Genomic DNA, 21,990 nt, shown 5'->3' with positions numbered 1-21,990 from the left:
GTGTGTGTGTGTGTGTGTGTGTGTGTGTGTGTGTGTGTGTGTGTGTGCTTTAAGCCTTTGTCTGTCTTCTGTAAACACCTGAGTGGGTGAGGCAGGTAGACAGCTCATATCTGCTGATGGCGGATTTGGATCTTCCTCACTAGTCAGTCTATAAAACCAAACAGTCATAAAAGTAAAGTCTAGTCATTTCTAGAGAGGTTAAACAAAGTTTTTTTTTGAAGAAATCAGTATTGTCTGAGTATGCATGAACAAATATCCAAACAATCCCTCATGTTCTCCTGAAGCCAACATAACACGTGTCTCTTGGTTGACATATCTTAAATCATTTTTACCAACCGTTCATGCATTTCTCCATTTATTTTTACATGTGAAACATTACAGCTGCTCACGTCCAAACTGGATGTGGTTTGAAGCGATATTCTGTCTTCACGCTGCCGATATTAATTAACCCGCTGCCCGCTTTTCATTCTCCTCCATTTTTTCATCGCAGTCTATTGTGTATAAACTGTGCGCAGTGTGATTAGATTGGTCAGCCAGTATCTATGCAGAGAAGCAGGAGGCTGCAAAAAGTGTCAGCAAGCGCGGGTTTGAATAAGTAAGACACTCCATTTGAACGTGGACACATTGACAAGGTGATGGCGTGAAAGGATAATGAGGTGTACTCTTTGTCCTGTGGTGCTGTAGGTATAAAGCTATTTGCTAAACAGCTGTTTGTGATGGTGGTGTGTGCGTCCTGCCATCTCCAGAGGCTCACACCTAAAGCAGGAGATGCATGATGATGAAGAGAAAAATCTACTAGTTGCAACACGTATGACATTTTCTACTTTTGAGCTTTTACAGGTAAAAACATGTCAACTGTTGAATTTAGATGGGCTATCCGCTGGTCTAGATCTGAGCTGCAGAAATCTGTGAGAAAAGAAGAGAGAGAGAACGAACGAGGCCGTTTCTGCATTTGCCTCCTCACTAAATGAGGAGGAGGAGGGCAGTGCATGTGTGAAGATTCATATTTACTCTTCAAATAATCATGACTTAAAGGAAGTGTGGGCGTGATTTTAAAAACGATTCTTGTGTTTAAAGGTTAAGCTCTTCACATTATCTTAACCTAAGTGTTTATTAGTTTGAACAGTTGTGAGTTTAGTTTTATTCAGAGGTCATAAAAACTTAAAATGGTCAGCCTAGTCTGTATTTTGAGCAATGAGCGTGTGAGTCATGTGCAATGTGATTATTATGTATACAACAGGCAACTGCTGAGAGTCCTCCTTTCTATACCTCCCTCCTCCCTTCCATCCTCACCTCATCGCTCCTCCCCCACTGGGAAGACATCTGGTCCCTCACCAGACCTGCCCTCTGCACCACTCCTCCCATTTCAGCCTCTTCTTACATCCTCTCCACTTCTCTTCACGTTGGGATCCACTTAGAGCTGCAGGCTCAAGCGATCCGATGGCGTTCTGTTAGAGCTATGGATCTGTTTCAGGAGAAGAATGGATTTCCTCTTGGGCCTGATTAGATTTGGTCATAGAGCATTAAATATCCTGATTTATGTCCTCCTGATAGTTTGACTCTTTCATTCAGAGACAGCTGGCCATTCTCCAGAATTATTTTTAGTTTTACATGGTGATTCAAGTCTGGTACACGTGTCAAATTAATTTTCATTTATTGAGTGTTTACTATTGTCATTTCATGACAGTCAGCTTGGTTTAGAGACCGTTCACAGTTTTCACGAATAATTTCTGCCAAATCTGCAGGTCTGAATCAGTTTCCTAAAAGGCTGAAATGCTCATCTTTCTTGCCTCATCTGGCAATGTCCTCCCCCTCCCCCAATTCAAATCAGAAATCACAATTTCTCAATTTTGGTTGTGTTGGCTGCTGACTAGTAGTTATTATCCTGGCTCCATTGTTCTTGGCAGCTCAGTGCTCATAGCAAAATGATTTCCTCTTGGAGTAGACTTTAGTGCTGGACTATCAATGTGGATGTAGTTTACTGTAAAACAGTCATATCAGTGATCAACAGGCTGCTTCTAATGCACTTTGTTTTTGAGTGGTCTCCCCCCACTCGTTGGATTTCTCCCGTTGCTCCCGTATGTGTCTAAAGAAGCAGGTGTTACAAAACCCTGGACAACAAACAAAACAATACCATAAACATTTAAGAGGCATTAAAACCTTGTTTTTTACAATAAATCCAGGGTTGCATGTTATGATGGTCATTCTTATACAATGAGATCAGTTGCTAAACGCTTTTGCGAAATATGTTATAACATTAGTTATTTTATCCTCGTTGGACATCTGTGACAAAGTAAGTCTTTGAACTTAGAGAAGTTGTATCTCACAGAAAAATGATCAGAGTTGTTGAATCAAACCTCAGCCATTCCCACATGTCATGGTGTCTCTGAGCAAGACACCCAATCCCGAATTGCTCCCTGGGTGCTCACATAGCTGCCCACTGCTCCACCTGGGTGTATCCCCGGTGCGATGGGTTAAATGCAGAGAGCCAATTTCGTCTTTGTATGGGAACATACAATGATGACAATACATAGCACTTAAGTATTAATATTATTTATTTAGAGAAAGTTGAGGAAATCTGAAAATATTTATAATTTATTCACAAATGCAAATTGGAGTTTGTCCACACGAGATGTTTTCTCATAACTATAAATACTCCTGAGTGTCCAAAGGACATGATGCAAAAGGTTTGCAACCAAAAATGCCAAAGCTTTATTTACAGCAAACATTGAAGGACAGGTTAAACTCCCTACCTGCTCATAATAATGATTGCTTTTAGTCATACAGTTATTAAAAATGCATTTATTTGAAGCATCTTCACTGTTCACATGTAAAAAAAAAAAAAAAAATACCTTAATCGTTCTCTGAACTTCTTATTTATTTTATTTTATTTAAAAGTTTTTTCATTTTTTAAAAACAAAACAAAACAATTCAATATACAATAAGAAATACAATCACAAATAAAATGAAAAATAGCAGAAAGAAGGAAACAATCTTATTAGCTGATTCAGCAGCAAATTCACCATGAATGTTGTGGAAATTGCTGTGGCTCTCAAAAGACGTGAATAAGTCTAAAGCTTCGGTGAATGTTTCATACACTCTTTAATGAATCAAACAAATCAGATTTTTTTCATTTAAATGCTTCTTTTGTCTTTATTTGTTAGTATGTGCAGACAGTCATTTTTGATTTTTGTGTCATCTCCAGGCCTTCAAGGATATGCTGTACGCTGCCCAGGACCAAGCTCCATCTATGGAAGGTAAGACGAATCACTGTTTGGATAAGCAATACGCAGACAAACACACACAGAGACAGATACACACACAGACAGAAACACACTCAGACACTCCGCTCTCATGTACTCAGCAGTCCCCTGTTTGGGCATCCCCAGAATAACAACCCTTCATTTGTTAAAAATAGATTGAAATTAATGCTAACTTGTTGCCACTCTCTCCAGGGTTTCTGACTCAACAAGACAAAAGCCAATTTTTATATTAATACTCTTCCCTTTATTACCTCAGCTAACTGGTTTGAAGAACAGACAATACTTTAAGAGTTGGAGGAAATAATAAGTTGTACTTATTGAACTTATCTGGCCAGCTTGGTTTAACAGAACTGAAGTTGAGCGCCAGCTTTGTTGAGTGTTTGCTAACAGAGTTAAGAGAAGACAGGCCACTGGCTATAATTACTCTTGAACTTTGAACTGTAAGATATGCTAAACACTTTAAATGATTTTGATTAGAAAATCATGAAGGTGAAAACTTTCTCTACTTGAACAGTTAAGATATATTTTACGAGGCTGCTCCGCACCTGTCACTGTGTGTTCAGATCGGGTGAGAAAAATGGGTCTTGTCCATACTATGTGTGCAACAATGACTTCTACTGTGCCTGCTTATCTGTTTCTGAATAAGTCAACATCGGTGCTTTTGTCCAGACAAAATGCCAACGTAGTGACAGCTTTTTCAGTGTGGTGCAACGTGCCCTCACAGCGCTGCAACTCCTAGATTGTACTTCAGCAGATTGTACTTCAGATAGATGGGGGCATGATGTGGTCTTTCTCTCTGAGCGATAAAGATGTGACACACCCTCACCGACTGCGTGCAGTTGACAGAGCTGCCTGTTTGTGTGAAAGTGTGTATCTGAATCAGTCTCAAGCATTTAAACCTGCTTCATATGTTTGCTGAAGTGTTTTGATGTATAAGAGATTTAAAGAACTTGTGTAAAACGCTCCATATAATAACAACAAAAAGATTAAATTGTGTCATCTGGACCAGTTTCTTTAAGTGAGAAATGTTTCATCCCCCATCCAGAGGACTTCCTCAGTCTACAACCTGCCAGCAGTGAATGCTACCTATGGGACAGATCTGGTTGTAGGAATGGTGGTTTTGTACTTGGTGTTGTGTTCATGTCTGTGTTTCCCTGATCCTCTGTTTATGACTCTACAGGGTTTGTGTTTCTTTGGTGTCTAGCCCCATCTTGTGTCGTGTTTATGTCCTGCGTCTTCAGTCTCTGTCTCCTGGCATCTGTGATCACTCACAGTTGCCTTCACTTTGTCTGATTAGTGTTTCTCTATATATAAGTCTGTGTCTCTGTGTTGGTCTTTGTCCTGGCATTGTCTACTGTTCACTGTTGATGACCTGTCTGTAAGTACCACCTGTCCATCCTTGTTTGTTTTTTGCTGCCCTGTCAGCTCTTTTGTTTTGTTATTAAATCTTTTATTTTTATATAAATCCTGAGTCCTCACCTGCTTGCCTGCACACTGGGTTCACCAGCACCAATCGTGACACTGGTTGGCAGGCCGTAGACTGAGGAAGTCCTCCGGATGGGGGACGAAACGTTTTTCACTTAATGAAACTGGTCCAGATGACATGATTTAATCTTTTTGTTGTTATCTACATGTACCAGGATGATTGAGCTTCTAACACTTTTTTTGGGGGGTTTGTTCTTCACTCAATAAAATGTTTATAGATGTATATAACTGACTGCTTTTCCTTGAAATGTGTATTTAATTATTCGATGAAACATGGATATTGTTTTTGGATACCATATGAGTTGTGTCTTTGCTTTGAGTGATGTCTTCAGGTTCTGCAGAGCATTCTGGGTAAACTCTATGTGGATGATGAATTATTTCCTGCCTCACATGTAAACTATATTGGTGGGGCACCGCTCTATGCACTGAAACAGGGGACCATGTCTTTGAAAAGAGACACGATCAATCATTCAAGAGAGTCATTCATCTGACAATGTAAATGTTCCCCACCTACTCAAATTGATTTGTCATACTACAACACAATGCGGTTTGCATAGAAACAAGTTTCAACAGTGTCATGTTTTCTGAACTTACATATAGTCTAAACTTCAGTGAAGTAAAGTTTGTTCAGTGAGAAATGAATCAGTTTCATGTGCAAGTGTTCAAAGTTTCTTTAAGTGGTTTTGTTTGACTGTTAGATGTGATGCAACGTGAAGTTGTGTTTAATGGTTGCAATGTGACAGAAATGATTACACTCATTCTCTTGGGTTATTTAAGTTTAGTGTTTGTGTATTTTATTTTTTCATGGATCATTTTATAACAAGTTTTTACGTCCTAATTCTCTTCAAAGTGACTACAGGGATCAAGTTATTATAGTGGAAGATATAAATCCTTTAATCAAAATAAAACACACACACAAAAGAAAAAAGCTTATATACAGTATATTGACATATTTGCAGCTCGTGTTTGATTAAAGATGTCTTTTGATTCATTAGACCTTTTGTCTGTTTAAATTTTATCAGAGGAAATGAAAAGGCTGGACTCTGCAGCAGAAGCACGGTCTCTTGTGGTTGGGTTTGACGACTTTTCATAAGAGAAATAAGATCGGGGGGTGTTATAAAACACACGCTTACTGCAGCACTTTCTCTTCACATCTGCAATACTCAATTTGTCAAATCAAATTAGTTTTAAACCAGAGCCAAGTGATATTGGAAAAATAAATTGAATTTGTAGTTTCTCTCTCTCTCATGGTAGACTTTACGTTTATAATTGCAGAATTGGACTTGGGACATTAACACCCAGGATTCTGCTCAGTTTGTTACAGCTTAGATAAGATTTACTTTAATCAGATGGAACAGAATTGTCTCAAGGTGAACAATAAAACAGGCTAGTCAATACACATGTATAGAGTTATGTAGACAGATGAGATATTGAGGAAAAAAAGTCAGTTAATTGACTGATTAACTGCTTTATATCATTTTTACCATCTTGATGGAGGGGGATTTAACTCTGACTGGCAGCTAACAATTTTTGTTATATAACTGCTTAATGTTTGGAAAGCTGTTTGTTGCAGTGCATTAACACAATAAATGGTGCGTAGTCAGAAAGAATTACCAATTTTTATACATAAATATTATAACGTGGAAAAAACAATTATAAAAATTTGACTGGAAAATGTGCTCCCCTCTTTTCTCCCACTTTTGTATCTTTACTTGAGTCTGCATCTTTATAAAAAGCAACATTTAGGCTGCTTACTGGATTATAACGACTTGCTCACCCTGTGTTTCCTCGCTGAACACCTGCTGCACCTGATGATGATGATGCTAGCTGTGTGGGAGACAGGCTGAAGTTTGCTGGGCAGCACTTCAAAGTGTATTGTTGTCATGCAACACTAATGAGACAGATAATAGATATAAGTGGTTTGAATGGTGGGAGTGTTCATAAATGCTTACTTGTGCTCTGGATTATTTTTTTTTTGGCTGAGATTTTGTTTAAATAGACTTTTTATAAGCAACACCTGGTGCTCAGAGAACTGCTGACCATCCATCCTTTGGTCTTGTTCACATCATTCTTCAGTACATTACCACAGTTTAAACACATCTGTTCATTTACTGTGGTGTGCAAGCAGCATATTGCAACAAACAGCTGGTTCCCCACTTTCCATCCATTTGGATGAGTTATGCCACAATTAAATAGCCAGCTGATTATTACAGAGTACAGTGTTGATAAACACACAGCTGGAATAGGAATATGTGACATCAATGTGTGCTGTACTATCTTGATCAACATTCTGCTACGGTATGTATGACCTAATTGCCTAATTGTTGTATTGTTATTTTAATTAATCCTATTTTGTGTAATTTTTTTCTTTTGCTGCTGTTGTAGTCAGTTTATTATTTCTGGTGTTATCAGTGCACCACTGAGGCAGATAGCTGTGGGATGCAGGCAGAGATGGCACTGAAAGTGATCTGAGACATTTTTTATTCATTACTACAGATTAAAATGGGAGTGGTGGCATGGAGGTTAGAGAAGCCTGTGATCGGAAAGTCGCTGGTTCAACTCCCCGGACCGTCAACATCAAAATGTGGGTGGGGAAGGTGAAACATCAATACCTGCCTTCACCCTCATTTGCCCCACTCTGGTCCCCTGATCAAGGCCCTTAACCCCCACCATCTGCTCCCCTGGGTGCCCTAGATGGCAGCTCTCTGCTCCACACAGAGGGCTGTGGTAGCTCAGTGATCTGTGGTTGTGTCAGGAAGAGTATCTGGCTTAAAAATAGCCAAGTCTTCATGTGAGTTAGTTCACTGTGACGAGCCTTGAAGAAGGGAACAGCCAAAAGAAAAAACAACAACATAAAATCAAACTCTCAACACAGATTCATCACCTGCAGTGACTGAATGATGTCTTTTCTACACTACAGTCTATAAAATGCCTTTCTCCTTTGCTTTCTTTTTTACTTTATTGTCAATACTGCCTCAAGCTGTCAGCTCCTACAGAACCTACAACTAATTTGTTTGTTTCATGAAATAATGTCATGGAAACAACAGTGGGAAAAACAATGGCTTGCTTGTTTGAAATCCTATGCATTATTTTTTACTAAAAAATAAATAAATAAAACTATATGATTGGAAACTGGAAACCTCATATGACCTTATAGTTTTACTAATTGAACATCAAATTAAACATCAAAACCTTTATCTTGTAGCTAATGTTCAAACATTGTTTCGGTTAATGCAAGGTTCTTTCTCTTGAGTTTTTCTTCCAATTGTCATTATTGATCCTAATAATAATAACACATTTTATGTCACATTAAAGTGAACCTTTTTGCAGGTTAATTTGTGAGTGTAAAACATTTGACATGACATGTATCAGTAAACTGATGAGCCCACGTTTGCTTATATGTAATGCGGTCATCTGTAAAATGTGGGAAGTGAACCTAAGCTTTACTTTTATTCTGAAAATGTTAAGCATCCAGATTTCATGGTTGGTAACAAACTGGACAGCTTAAATAAAGATGGAAAAAGTAAAGAAAAAAATCATGCATTAAAACATACCTCCTCATGCAAACAGAACTACAAATGAATAAAAACATTCATTAATTGTAATAAAAACAGACAAAAAGCCATGTACTCATTGCTTCATTGTGTGCCGTTAAAGCCTTCAAAGCCTCCTGCTCTCCAAAATGCTGCTTGTAAAACTTTTGTTTATTAAGCTCCATGAATAAAATTGTCTCCTCATTGGACTCATTAAAGTGTTAACCAACTAAAAAAAAAAAACGTAATTCTGATCATTGATAAATTTTCTTAAGTATGCCCTCATCTTTTTAAAATTGCATTTATTCGATCTTCACACACTTTAGGCTGATTAGGGTGGAGTTGATCCCAGCTACAGGAGAGGATGGAAACATCCTGGCCAGGTCATCAGCCATCACTAACACAAAGAGACAGATAACTATTCATGCTTACTCTCAACATCATCTGTTAATTTAATGTTCGTACATTTGAACTGTAGAAGGAAACCAGAGTTTTAATGAAAATTCAAGATTTTTTTCTTCAATAAATTGTATGTACTGTAGATGTGTGAGTCTAGAGGAATCTCTATTAAATCCACAAATTCCAATTCAGAACCACCTTGCTGTCAACGTGCACCTAACTCCAATTGTTTTTCTTTTGTTTTTCATTTCACCTTTATTTAACCAGGCATAAATACTAAGAACAGATTCTTATTTACAGTGCTGGCCTGGCAAGCACACACAGGTACTTGTAGGGTCAAGGGAATGGAAACAATACAGTTAAGGCAAAACTATAAAATATAGTACGGTAATGGTAGTCATTAACAAGCAAGGAAAACACAAATTACATTAAAAGCAGTTCATTGTCAAAGTGAAACAACAACATTACTAATCAAGAAAACATTTGCAAGTTTCTTTAAAATGGTTTTTAAATTATTTTTTTAGGTAGAAACTTAGACAAGTGAGGTCAGACCCAATGTTTTTTTAAGCAGATTCCAGTCAGATGGAGCAGCAGAGGCAAAGGCCACTAATATGAGGTGCCTCATACACAAAGCCAAAGCGAGACTTGGTTTTTAGAGTTGTTAACCACAAATACTGAGAGGATCACATGTTATACTGCGAAAATGGTGCTAGTTGCAGTATACCTGAGTTAATTATGGAGGTGAATAACCTAATGTCTTGTGAATGAGGGTAAACCAATGAATTTCATAATGAGTATGCAGAGATAACCATTTAACAAGAGAGCAACTGACAATGATGTGTTCTATAAGGAGCATCTGCAACAAAATGAATAGCAGAGTGATAAATTGTGTCCATTTTACGAAGGACACCCTTACAAGCATGTCTGTAAATTATGTCTCCATAATCCAATATAGGTAGAATAGTTTTTTCGACAATGGTGCGTTTTGCAGCCAATGTAAACAAAGATCGATACATAGATAACCAAGTCTCGCTTTAACCTTAGATTACAAAACATTAACATTATGTGAAAAGGACAGAGCACCATCTATCCAAATTCCCAAATATTTATAAACTTTTATCTCTTATATAATATCCCTGCTAATAGTTGTGAAGTCCAGAGACGTTGGTATGTTCCCTCTTCCATGACCAAACCACATACTTTTAGTCTTCTTGGCATTTAAGGACAAATTTAAGTCATTAAAGGCCTGCTGGATTTCAAGAAAACCACATGCAAGGGACTTCACAACCTCATCTGGAATAGAACCAAAAGCATATAAAATAGTGTCATCGGCATATAAATGGATGGAGGCCTCACTAACAGAATGTGAGGTATAATTTATAAATATGGAAAAAAAGAGTTGTACCAAGAATGGAACCTTGGGGTACACCTGGCATAATCGGAAGAAACTGTGAAGTATGAGAGTAAACCTTCACTTGCTGAGGCCTATTTGAAAGATAATTACAGAACCATGTTAGTGGCTGTCACGAAATTTTAATACGGTCAAGTTGTTTCAATAAGATAAAATGATCAAATGAGTCAAAAGTGTTTACTAAACCAATAAATATTGCTGCATAACACTGTTTGGAGTCCAATGAAGATGCTGTTTCACTGAGAATGTTCAGAGCGGCCATAATGCAACCATGCCCTGAACAAAAGCCAGATTGGGCGCTGGACAAAATATTAAAAACCTCCCAATAATGAGTTAGCTGCTTATTCACCAGTTTTTCAAAAACCTTCGACACACAAAGCAGAATAAATATGCACTTATTACATTTATTATCAGCCTGATTCCCACCCTTAAAAAGAGGGCAACTGTAGCGGCTTTCCACTCAGCAGGAACTTCAGCAAATAAAGAAAGGTTTAAAAAAACTAGCCAATGGTGCCGCGATAAAAGGAGCCGCCAACTTAAAAAATAATGGAGGGAGCTTGTCCAGCCCAGCAAGCTTTTCAGGGTCTAAAGATTGCAATTCCCTCCTGACCTTGTTCTCAGTGACTAAGTGAAAACAATTTTTTGAAAAGGGGAACATAAACCAGATTGAGACTGGAAAGAGTCAGAGGATACACAGGACAATTTCCCAAAGTTCCGAGTTTAAGAGCTACTATTCAAACTAGCTGATGTAGATACCGGAACACCACCGGAACCAGTGAAGTGTACATTCAAAATATTAACTATTCGATCTTTATCCGTGACTACACTAAGAGAAAGTGACAAAACCGAGGGCTTATTTTCCAGTTGTCTTGCCATTTTTCCAAAATAGTAGAGACACTTTGTGTAAACTGCTCTCTAAAATAAGCAGACTTGGATTGTCGCACTGCTTGTGTTGCTACGTTTTGAATCTGGTAAAAAGCAACCTTATCACTCTCTAACCCCGATTCCTGTGCATTACACAACACAATATTCTTTTTCTGCAACAAAGTTGCTAAGTCAGGAACGAACCATGGGCTAAATTATTGTTTTATTAATTTTATCGGAGCATGATTATCAATCACTGCACTAAAATAGTGTATTCATTCAAACTTTATTTATACAGGTTAATCCCATTGAGCCTCGAGGACTCATTTACAAGAGAGACCTGAAGAATATTGTATAATGTAATACATATAATAATATTGTATAATATAATACATTTAATAACGTATAAATAACGGCCATGTGTCCTCCTCTGTGGGGACAAAGTCAATCCTGCCCCATTCAACTTTTGCGAGGTCATGCAGAAACGCTTGATCATTAAAATTTTTAAGAAGTCGTTGACAGATGCATCCAGGAGACTTAATTCTCTGGCCTTCGTGAGTACAGACAATAAAACAATGATCAGTTAAGTCATTGCAAAAGACACTAGTACTGTGCATATTCAGGGACTTATGAGTTGTTTCTGTTTTACTCTGTAAACTTAAATAGTCAAAGCAGCAACATGTATCACTGTTATTAAATATTTTAGCTACAGACATTAAAAACTAGCTCTGTTCTGCTGGTAATTGTCTTTAAAAGTACTTGCTCGCCCACCATTTTGTCTGTTGTCACAACCACGATGAGGGGTTAGTGTATTACAGAGCTTATTGTTATTCTTCCTGCGTGCACGGTAGAACAGCAGCTGTTATTACTGTTCTTGTTCTCTGTTGGAGTCTTCCTTCACCCCATGTGGGAAATTACATTTTAATTTATGTTATTTTCTAGCCTCGGATTAGTTTAGGTTTATTGTTCAGACAAGCTAGTGTTCAAAAACAGTGATGCATTGGCTCTTCTGTCTGTTGTTGGCATCTTTTGTTTTCAAAAATATGTTTAGACCTTTGAATTGCAGGTTACCTTTGCTCCAAGTCTTTATGTGAGTCATTTCTTGACCGCTCATATACACAAAATAAAAATACAGAGCTGTGCAACGGTGTGAGGGAAAATCAACAGACAAAGAAATCAAGTTAAGTCAGTGTGGGATCACCTGTAGATAACAAAAAAGAGTAATCTTGGTAAATATTTGCACAATTGTGTCAAGCCTTCCAAGGTATGTGAAGAAAAGTATGCGCTAAGTTAGTGCATAAATACCTAAAAAGATAAAGGTTGTTTGTGTATCTCTATAGATGATAAATAAATGAAGAGATATTTGCACAGTTGTTCTACAAACAGCAGCTTGAGGATATGTGCAGATCAGATTCAGCGTACAACTCTCCCTGTGTGGTGATACGGGCAGATAGATCCTGTCTAAATACTAAGAGGTCAGACAGTGTGATTAAAAGCAATGGGTTGGAAGGAGGACAGACGGACAAGCTGACAGGTAGACAGGCAGAGGGGGTTTTGTGGGCTTGTAGGATGGCAGTCAGGGTCTCCCACCTCCCTGCATTATTGATGGCTTCTTTGACAAACTGCTGCTTGTGCTCACAACCAAGCACTAATTGCTGTGTTTGTGTGGGGGTCGGTTCTTTATTTAGTCTTTATCTTGATATCACCTGAATAAATATAGTAAAAATCCAGTCTAAAGACGTTAGCTATATCTGGTGTCACTCAAGCTCTTTCAGTGTTTCCTGGCACATTTCTCTGCTGCGTCCTTTAGGATGAGGGATTCACAGATTGGTCCTTTGATGAAACTTCTACGGGTATTATTGTGGGGGAGGCAGCAGAGCGACGGTCAATACAAATCTAGGATCATTATTCCAATGTCAGGGACTGATTGACCTAAAGTAATGAAGAATGAAAAAGGTAGTAGGCAATCAGATTAGGAGTGCGATGAAGAAAGATGGTTATGATGAAAAAAAAAGAGAGAAAATATTTTTTGGGGTGAAAAAATACATATTGACCACAGTAGTCAATGACCTGCATGAATGGAAAAAGAGGCAACAAAAACTGTCTGAGACAGAGAAATCCTTCAATCAGCAGACAGACAGACTGGGTGGGAGGTCTCTGGGCTCATCTCCAATGCAGGCTGCCCTGCATTAGCACCGCAGCCATCCTGCAAGACAAAGTGTGTGAGAGAAAAAGAACCTTGGAGGATGAAAGTCTTCTATCCCTCCATCCATTATTCATTGATGAATTAGATCTTGCATGAATGAAGTTGAGGAGACGAGGAAAGGAGCAGAGAAAATAAGAAAGGGAAAGGTTGGGTGTTAGTTTAGTAAATGAGATATACCAAATATCATAAATCCAGAGGCCCGGTTTTTAGATTTGAGGTATTTTATAGAGGTGAACAGTGGTGGTTAGGACTGGGGTGTCTTGAAGAGAAATTGTGATCCTGATGTGGTGTGTTTTAAAGGTGCATGGTTGGGGGGGTATGAAGAAAGGGTTAATGGTGCTAAAAGGAGTCAAGGTCAAACTGAACCTTTTAAACCACTTAATTATAATTATGAGGGTTTCTAATGCTGATGTTGTGTCCTGCTCTCTATGACTGAGTGTTTTTTTTCTTTACAGTGACGCTCAGCGTGTGCGCACATGTTCTGGCTTTATGGAAACATTATGATTTGAATGAGGATTACAGGAACACTTTGTGATCTCTACACATTAAAGGATGGAAGTTTAAAACAAATCCATACAATGATTTAAAAAAATGCATTTAAAAGAGGCATCATCTTTGTCTAACAAGAGCACAGAGCTTTAAAGGTTAAATAAAACACAAAGCATAGATTATTGGATCTGGCTGTTGGCCATGTGCACAACTAGAAACCGCATACTTGGAGCAGCAGCAGTGATCTCAACAATCTCATGCATGGAAGGTCTGTTAATATAATAAGATCTATCTCTCTGTAGATTAGACATCGACTGTCTCTGGGTTTTAGGATTTGTTTTAAACACTAGTGAGGCTTCTAAACCATAATGTCACCTCTGTTATTGGGTCTAATCAAAAGCTTTGGATACCAGCCAGCCAGCCTTTTCTTGATGCGTCAAATATTTTATTCTGCTTTGCTTGGCATAAAATAAATACACAAGGTGCTGAAATTAAACCTGCAGGTTTGGTATCATGTATTCTCACAAAGCATATGGCTATTTGAAGGTTGTATGTTTGAGTGATATAAAATAATGCAGCACAGAGAGAAAGAGAAGTAGACGTGTGACCTTGACTTTTCTTTTTCTGTTGATGTTGTTATCATCTATCCGTTCTGCTCTTTGCAGATTTTCTCTCACACACAGAAAGAACTGCATGCTGCAGGGTGAGTGGGTGGGATGTGAACCATAGGTGATGACAACAGGGCCATATGGCTGATGCATTTCTATTTTTTTCTGCTTCTGCATTTAAAGAACAGCCAATTAAGTCATTACACATCACTCACTCCTTATCGCTTCATAGCAAATCTACTGAGAATACCAGAAAACCTCATTATTCAGACAAAAAAGCATATATAATAAAACTAGCTGGATTTAACATGAAAATCTTGCATGTGCTGTGTTTCACTGCTTAGTGTTATACTTTTCAATTCAAACTTTATTTATACTGAGAAATCACATTGTGCCTCGAAGACTCTTTTGCAAACGAGACCTGTTTGTACAGACAATAAAAAGTGGTGACAGTGACAAAATAGGTTTTGGGTGCAAAAAAAAAATCCTAACATGCTCTCAATCTTTGGCCAAAGATAGATAGCCTGAAAATTAAAAAAAAAAAAAAAAAAACTTGCATACAAGCACATATTGCCATTGTTTTATGAGTAATTTTCTTGTGATACTTTTTGGCTGTATTGGGTGATTCTTTGCTGTATTTCTTGGTGGGTAAGTACTGATGGGCGATGCAGAAGACACAGTGGCCTTCATCGTAGCACTTCTCTGTGTTGTTTCTCTGGAGACAACCTGGAGACAACCTGGTTCAGATTGAAAATATAGTTGTAATGTTCCATCAAATCAGTTTCTTTTTCTCCGTCTGTATCGCTGTATAGATATTCATCTTATTGTCAACAGGCTTCAGTACTACACCTGGCATTAGAAAGATCGATTTCAAAATTGGGAATTGAGACTGTCCCTGTGGGGAGCTACTGTGGATAATTGCAGGCTTATATGGTGAGCTTTAAAGATGGCATATTTTTGCCTTTTCTTACATTCTTAAGGTAAATTATTTTATATCAGTTCTGCAACTGAACAGAGTAGAGGGACTTACTGAAATGCAGAAAGACAGTGGATACTGTGAAAGGGTTGAGAATAAGAGAAATGACAGACGAATAGAGGGTGGGGTGGGGGGGGGGCACTTGTGGTGCTCGAAAGAAAGAAAGAAAGTCAAATTTGCAGGGAACCTCGCTTCCTAACTGTTAGAAATACTCATGTAATAATTGTGTGAAGATGAAAAGAACTAAAGCAGTGAGCCTGTCAAAATGTATTTTATTTGCTCGGTCATTAATTCTGGATCCAATGCACATTTTTATATATATTTCCAATGGTCTCAGATAAAACTGTTAGTAATTTAGGTTTAATATATTTTAGCTCAGGGTATTGCTCTTCCAGAGGGCTGAAGATTATTGGTCCACTTTTATTTCTCTTTTATTTACACCACATCATCTTATAATCCCATGACCAGAGGACAGAAGGAGATCAATAATTCACAACCATCATTCCCTCTGCCTGGACAGCCTGCCTGTTTAATTTAATTTTTAAATGTATTTATTTTTTTATTAAATGTTGAATTATTAACGGTATTAAATGGGAAATATATTGAGTTTTCCTTCAGTTGCTCGTGAAACTTCCAAGAACTGCCTGGTCACTCGGTGCATCAAAACAACTTAGTGGTTTAGCAGACAATTGGCATGACATCATGTTTATAAATGTATGTTATATTAAATACATGTTAGAGGATTGAAACTGAGATGCAACACCTGTAACTTTCATTCTCTGACCCATTAATTCCTCTTTCTATCACTGGTTCAATCAGTCAGGACTGTTTGTGTTTTTATTTTATTATTCATGATGCCTGCAACAATAATTCTGAACATGTGACTAATATATTAATGATGTAGCTTATTTTGAAAAAAAAGTTGTTTTGGAGTTACGTTCTGGGCGCTTTTTAACAAGTTTTTGCCTGATGGTGTGTTCACTGACCTCTGCAAAAGCGTCCTTTTAACCACATGTATCGTTACTTGAAAGTGATCCTTGGCCATTTTCCTGCAGAAACAACAGTTTGTGTCTGTTTTGCATTTTATCCTCAGGCAAACGGCGTGGCTTCTTCTTGACAAGTGCCATCTGATAATTAGGTCTCATAATCACCCTGTTAATATGCAGCTCAATTGAGCAGAGATGTTCATTGTTCCCCTGGCATGAACAGCAGACATTTGTAAGAGGATTACTGAAGATTGATTGTTAAGATTTTTATGACAATTAACCATACATGCATCGAGTTAAATTGTTGTCTTGTTAATCTCCGATGCATTTGCTTTGACCGAAAGTTGTGTAGTTATGGTTTAGCTCAGAAAAAGGCTTTTTTGAAACAAAAATCACCACGTTGGAGACATGTTGGTTAGTTTTCATGCTGATTTGCAACCTTCATTTTTCTCTTTTTTTGTTGAAAAACAGATCTGTCTTGAACTTTTTCTATTGCAGTTACCAAGGCGCCAAAAAAAAAAGAGTCTGAAACCACTTGAGCCTTATTTTGTTCTTGAGACATTCAGGTTACAACAGCACACACAGAAGTAGAACATTTAATAATAAGAGTCCCAGTGGTGCTGTGAATTACAATGCTCTCTGGTGAAACGTTGATCCCCTTTGAGCACACTAAGGAGCTACATTTAGCATGAAAATAGAAAAAACGAAGAAAAAAAAACATAAACTAATAAACATGCAGTCTGATTCACCATAAAACAAAACTTTAGAGACAGAAGGGGGATCTACGGGTGACCTCTGGACTAAAATGCAAAAATAATATTCATAATCATATTTATTGTTGTCTTATTTGGATTCTAAAAACAGATTAGTTGTATTTTAATTAGAATGCAAACTTTGTATTTATAAGTGCTGTGGCTTTTCCTCCTTGCCTCACTGCTGCAAAAGTAACCCTGTGGGGAACATTTTAGAAGCATCTTTCTTTTTTTTCTTTTTTTTTTGTGGCTATTAAAGATTTGAAAGTTGCAGTTTCAGCAGCTATTGTACTTGTGAGTACATCTTTCACACACTTACCTTTAAAATAGTGCACATAGTACTACAGGTCCTGTGCAAAGCAAGTGTGAAATAGACCTGTTAGAAAAGATATGTTCCCAGGAAAGAGGCTTTTTATATATAATGTAGAGAAGACATCCTTACTTTTATAGAATATAAAATAATTTTAATAGAATAATAGAATTATTTACTTTTAAACTAAGCACTTTTTGGCTGCATGTGTTATTGACATGAGTGCTGTTGAATAAATAAAATAAATTTACTGAATTTAAACTGAGGGCAGCACGGTGGCATAGTTGGTAGAGCTGCCGCCTCTCAGCGAGAAGGTTGCTGGTTCAAATCCCAACAGAGGATCTTTCTGGGTGGAGTTTGCATGTTCTCTCCATGCATGTGTGGGTTTTCTCCAAGTACTCCAGTTTCCTCCCACAGACCAAAAACCTGCATGTTAGACTGATTGATAACTAAATTGTCCCTAGGTGTGAGTGAGAGAGTGAATGGATGTTTGTCTCTATGTGTCCCTGTGATGGACTGGAAACCTGTCCAGGGTGTACCCCACCTCTCACATAGCGATGGCTGGATGGATGGATGGATGGATGGATGGATGGATGGATGGATGGATGGATGGATGGATGGATTCAAACTGCAAGTTCTCCAAAATGTTTTGTGAAAATGATGGCAAATCAAACTTAAAATGGCCTGCTGTAATTTGTGTTATTCTTTTTACCATTGAATGATTTTCAATCTGTTTTTCCTCTAAAGAGGCTAGTTGTGTAAATCATCTTGTGTTTGTGAGCCCTTCTTTAAAAAGGAACATGTCAGACCAACAAGGGATGTCTACACCTGAAAAAAATGTACCAACTATATTTGCTGCAGGGATTTAGGAGGCTTTATCAAGACAGTTTTGTTGGCTGACACACACACACATACAGTATATACACACACATCTATCATTATAACACTGCAAAAACAGTTGTCTCCGTTGTGGTGCTCTGTTTGTACTGAATTCTGATGAATGGGTGGGAATTCAAAGTACAAGTCCTCACCGATGATAGTCAGGGGCTGTTTCTTTTCATGCTGCTCTTAAAAAGCTGTAAGTTTCACATACTGAGCAGTAACACACACAGACTCACACACGTGCCGCACAAATGGCACTCTCATGCATATTCTGCACAGCATGCTCAGAAACAAGCCATGTGCCTCATACACTTTCCAAATACCACCTCCAGAGCATGTGCACACACACACACACACACACACACACACACACACACACACACACACAGTTGGAGCAGGGCTCTTGTTGACACATTTATCAACTCTCAAAAGACAGGAAAGTTAAAAACGCAATAAAGTGAAAAGCTTCAGATACATTTTTGTTTTCCCTCAAACCTCCATTCTTTATAAGTACTAAACTCAAACAACACATTTGTAAACAAGATTAAAAACTTTCTGATTGGGTGAAAATAACAAACTCATTAATGATTAATTAGCTGTTAAAGTACTGATTCTCTGTCATTTTGTTAAAAACAGGATTTTTTTTATTCTCAAAAATTAAATGGAAAAAACATTCTCCTTTTTTTTTTTTAGAGATTTGGAACCAAAAATATTAAACTATTGCCAATGGGCTCTTAGTTTTTATATAGTTTTAATGAATTGCATTGGTAAATAAGCATAATAAAACAATAAACAAGGCATTTCCTGTTCTTGTAAATCAGGTTAATGATATGACACTGAAGCACCCCCAAGGTCAGCGCACTCCTAATCAGATTGAGTCAGGAAATTGCTTTTAATCTAATATTCTTAGGTATTGGATTCCTTCCTTCCTTCCAGGATGGCAAAGGTAGAACGGGCAGGATAGTGGTTCATTCAGGAGTTACAGTTCTAACATAAGGCAAAAATGGAAGCAAAGGCTAAATAGGAGGTAGATGCCAATGGAAATGAATTAGAAAGTATTGATATCTGTTAAAATATGCATTATGATCTTTGGCCTCTATTAATGCTCTTAGTTTAGATGCAACTGGTTGTACTGAGACTGTTGTCAGAATGTCTTTACTGTGTAAAAAAAACTAGATTATGCACATAATTTATACAGATTTAGATAGAATGGACGTCAACACAAACACTAACAATAATGCACTCAGTCTACTTGTACTACCACTGAGATTTTAAGCCTTAACTGGACTGTGCTGATGATAAATTGAAGTGCTTTAAAGTTAAATCAGCTCTACCTGGCTGGAGATTTTGTAAAGTTAGGTCAAAATGAGTTCTCCCTCACAGTATAAAGCATGTTTGTTTACTTGTCTGTTCGTTTTGTCTTCAAAGTGAAGCCGTTTTGTGCGACCCTTATCAAAAAGCTGCAGCTGCTGTTGCAAGAATAACATGGTGGCCTGGAGGGACATTTTTACTCAACACACACCTCCATTTACTCACAACAAGCTGACTAAGTACACACATACAAACCAGAATGAATAATATGATTTAACATTTACTTCATTATACTGAACGTAATAGACTGAAGGCTCTTGAAAATAGCAGAACAATTCCAGTTTGGCACCAGCTAAGTTGCTAAAATCTGACATCTTTAGCTACTAATCATTTTTGTTTTAATTAGAGAAACCAGAGAAGCATGTGTACTACAGTACAAATGTGTAATCTGATGAGTTTGTACAGGATTTAAGTTAGATATGCCATCAGAGGGGCTACCATTACCTGACATAAATGTTGGGGCTTGCCTTTGAACCTGAGAAGAGAAGCTGTAGTGTGCTGTATATAAATAGTATGCACAACTCTTATTCCGGACATGACACATCTCAGGCAACGTGCCTGGTTTCATGGGGATGATGGTTTTTAGGCTACGGCTACATCCTAAGAGTCAGTGAGCTGGCTGTAATGTTAGCGCTCTGACCCACTGCATTAATGGCCACCCTGTAAGTTAATGGATTGTGAATTTTATCTACAAATGCAGTGCGGCCTTTTGGCGTCGGCCACAGTCGCAGTAAAAAAAGCCTGTGCTCTTGTTCCGCTTAGATTAATGGCTTCAGTTTGGACTATTGACACAACACTTATCTTGTTTTTATGAGCCCTGTGGCTTCTATCTATAAACCCCAGAGACACATATAAGCACAGCCACTCTCATCAGTGTTTGCAGATACACATCTTACTCATACTTGTATATATGTAGTTATGTAGGTGGTTTAAATCAGATGTTTCCGAAAGAGTGTTATCAGCTCTGAGCTCAGGGGTAGAGAGAGAGGCTGAGATGGACTTTTAAATAGCAAAACTTTCAAAAATGTTATTTTCCTATCACCAAAAAAAGACATCAATGCAGCGTGAGCTTGTATTGTCCTTGCTTTCCTTTCTTAAGCAGCAGAGAGAAGGTGGATGGTTAGTTTTTACAGAGAAGGTGTCTTTTCGTTTTCAAGATTTCATTTATAGTGACTTTAAATTGTGTTTGTCTTTAAATCTGTATGTGAAGTTTTTTTGTGGCGGGCGTCAAAATTTCTGTTACCCCTTGTCGAAGGCAAAAGAGCGATGATGTTTTTGCTGATATCTACGGATTTATTTGATGGTCATTTGGGAAAAATATCTCATAAACCACTAGACAGATTTTGGTTAAAATCCCAGTAAGTAATAATTAAATGCACGACTGACTAACTTTAAAGAATCAATTCGATTCAAGATGGCTGCCACAGTAAACCAGTTTTAGCAAACACAACTTTAAAACCAGGGATCTAAAATGGGGTGTTTCAGTAACTTAATGTCATCCACAACTTATACTCGCACACGATCTATGTTTAAAAATCACCTGTTGGAGACAATTATGTCTCAGCAAACTTATCTCAGGAACCACTGGATGGATTTTTATAAGATTTCAGAGAAAATCATTGGTTTGGCAAACACAAAAATGTGCACATTTCAGTTGAATGTAAATATGTAAAGCTCAATTTTGATGTGGTAGTAGCTGAGCATCACCCCCAGCACATACTTGGAGTGCTATACTCTACATGACACCTTTGCTTAAAACTTCAGCATTAATTGTTGCCTGTTAGCTAAATTTACCAAATCACTGACTTTAGTGGAAACTTTCAGAAAGCAATCAAGGGATGTACATCTACAACTGATTAACTTTTGAAGCCAGCTCAATTTATGATGGCTTAGCCAACACAAGAATAAAACTGTAAAAGAAGTTACTCTAAGTTGTTATACGTGCGTTGTAGCAGATCAGAGAGGAAGAAAATGAAAAACAAAACCACAGATGAGTAGGCTCCACTTCCTCTGTTCTTGTATGATCAAACTCAAAGGGTGAGCCCTGCATCACAGGAACTGTCAGCCACAGTTAGGCTGCCAACAGATTACCTAACTCAAGCGTACGTCTGTCAGAGTAAGGAATGTGTGTTTGTTTGAGAGACAGAGACTAAAACGGCACAATCTCATACCTAATCTGAGTAACGTCTGTATCTACGGACTAAGAGAAATAAAACCACTATGACTACTTCATAAAAAGAACAATGTGCAGCTAAACAAAGCATAATACAAAACTTGCTTAAGTTCTTTACCCTGAAGCTTTCCCTATGAAGTTGTAACAATAAAATTGAGATAATAAAGGTAAACAAAATTAAATAGCTCTTATAGGTACAGGTATTCTGTTATTGCGGTTAAAGCCATGGAGACAGAGGCAGTCAGGTATAGTATGAGTTAGTTGGCCATGATAATTGTGTCA

General features: G+C 37.7%; 1 protein-coding gene across 1 annotated transcript in view; it reads left to right on the top strand.

The window, feature by feature from the left end:
* xpr1a (xenotropic and polytropic retrovirus receptor 1a) overlaps positions 1-21,990 on the top strand; it is a 73,572-nt gene that overhangs the window by 2,187 nt on the left and 49,395 nt on the right. The window contains exon 2 of the mRNA XM_037698318.1: positions 3,206-3,257. Coding sequence (XP_037554246.1) covers positions 3,206-3,257 — 52 coding nt within the window. The remainder of the gene's footprint in view (positions 1-3,205; positions 3,258-21,990) is intronic.

This window comes from Nematolebias whitei, chromosome 3 (genome assembly GCF_014905685.2).
Source record: "Nematolebias whitei isolate Nwh7 chromosome 3, NemWhi1, whole genome shotgun sequence".
NCBI classification, from domain to species: Eukaryota; Metazoa; Chordata; class Actinopteri; order Cyprinodontiformes; family Rivulidae; genus Nematolebias; species Nematolebias whitei.
The sequence above is the reverse complement of the archived record's forward strand: the minus strand, read 5'-3'. Positions and strand labels throughout refer to the sequence as shown.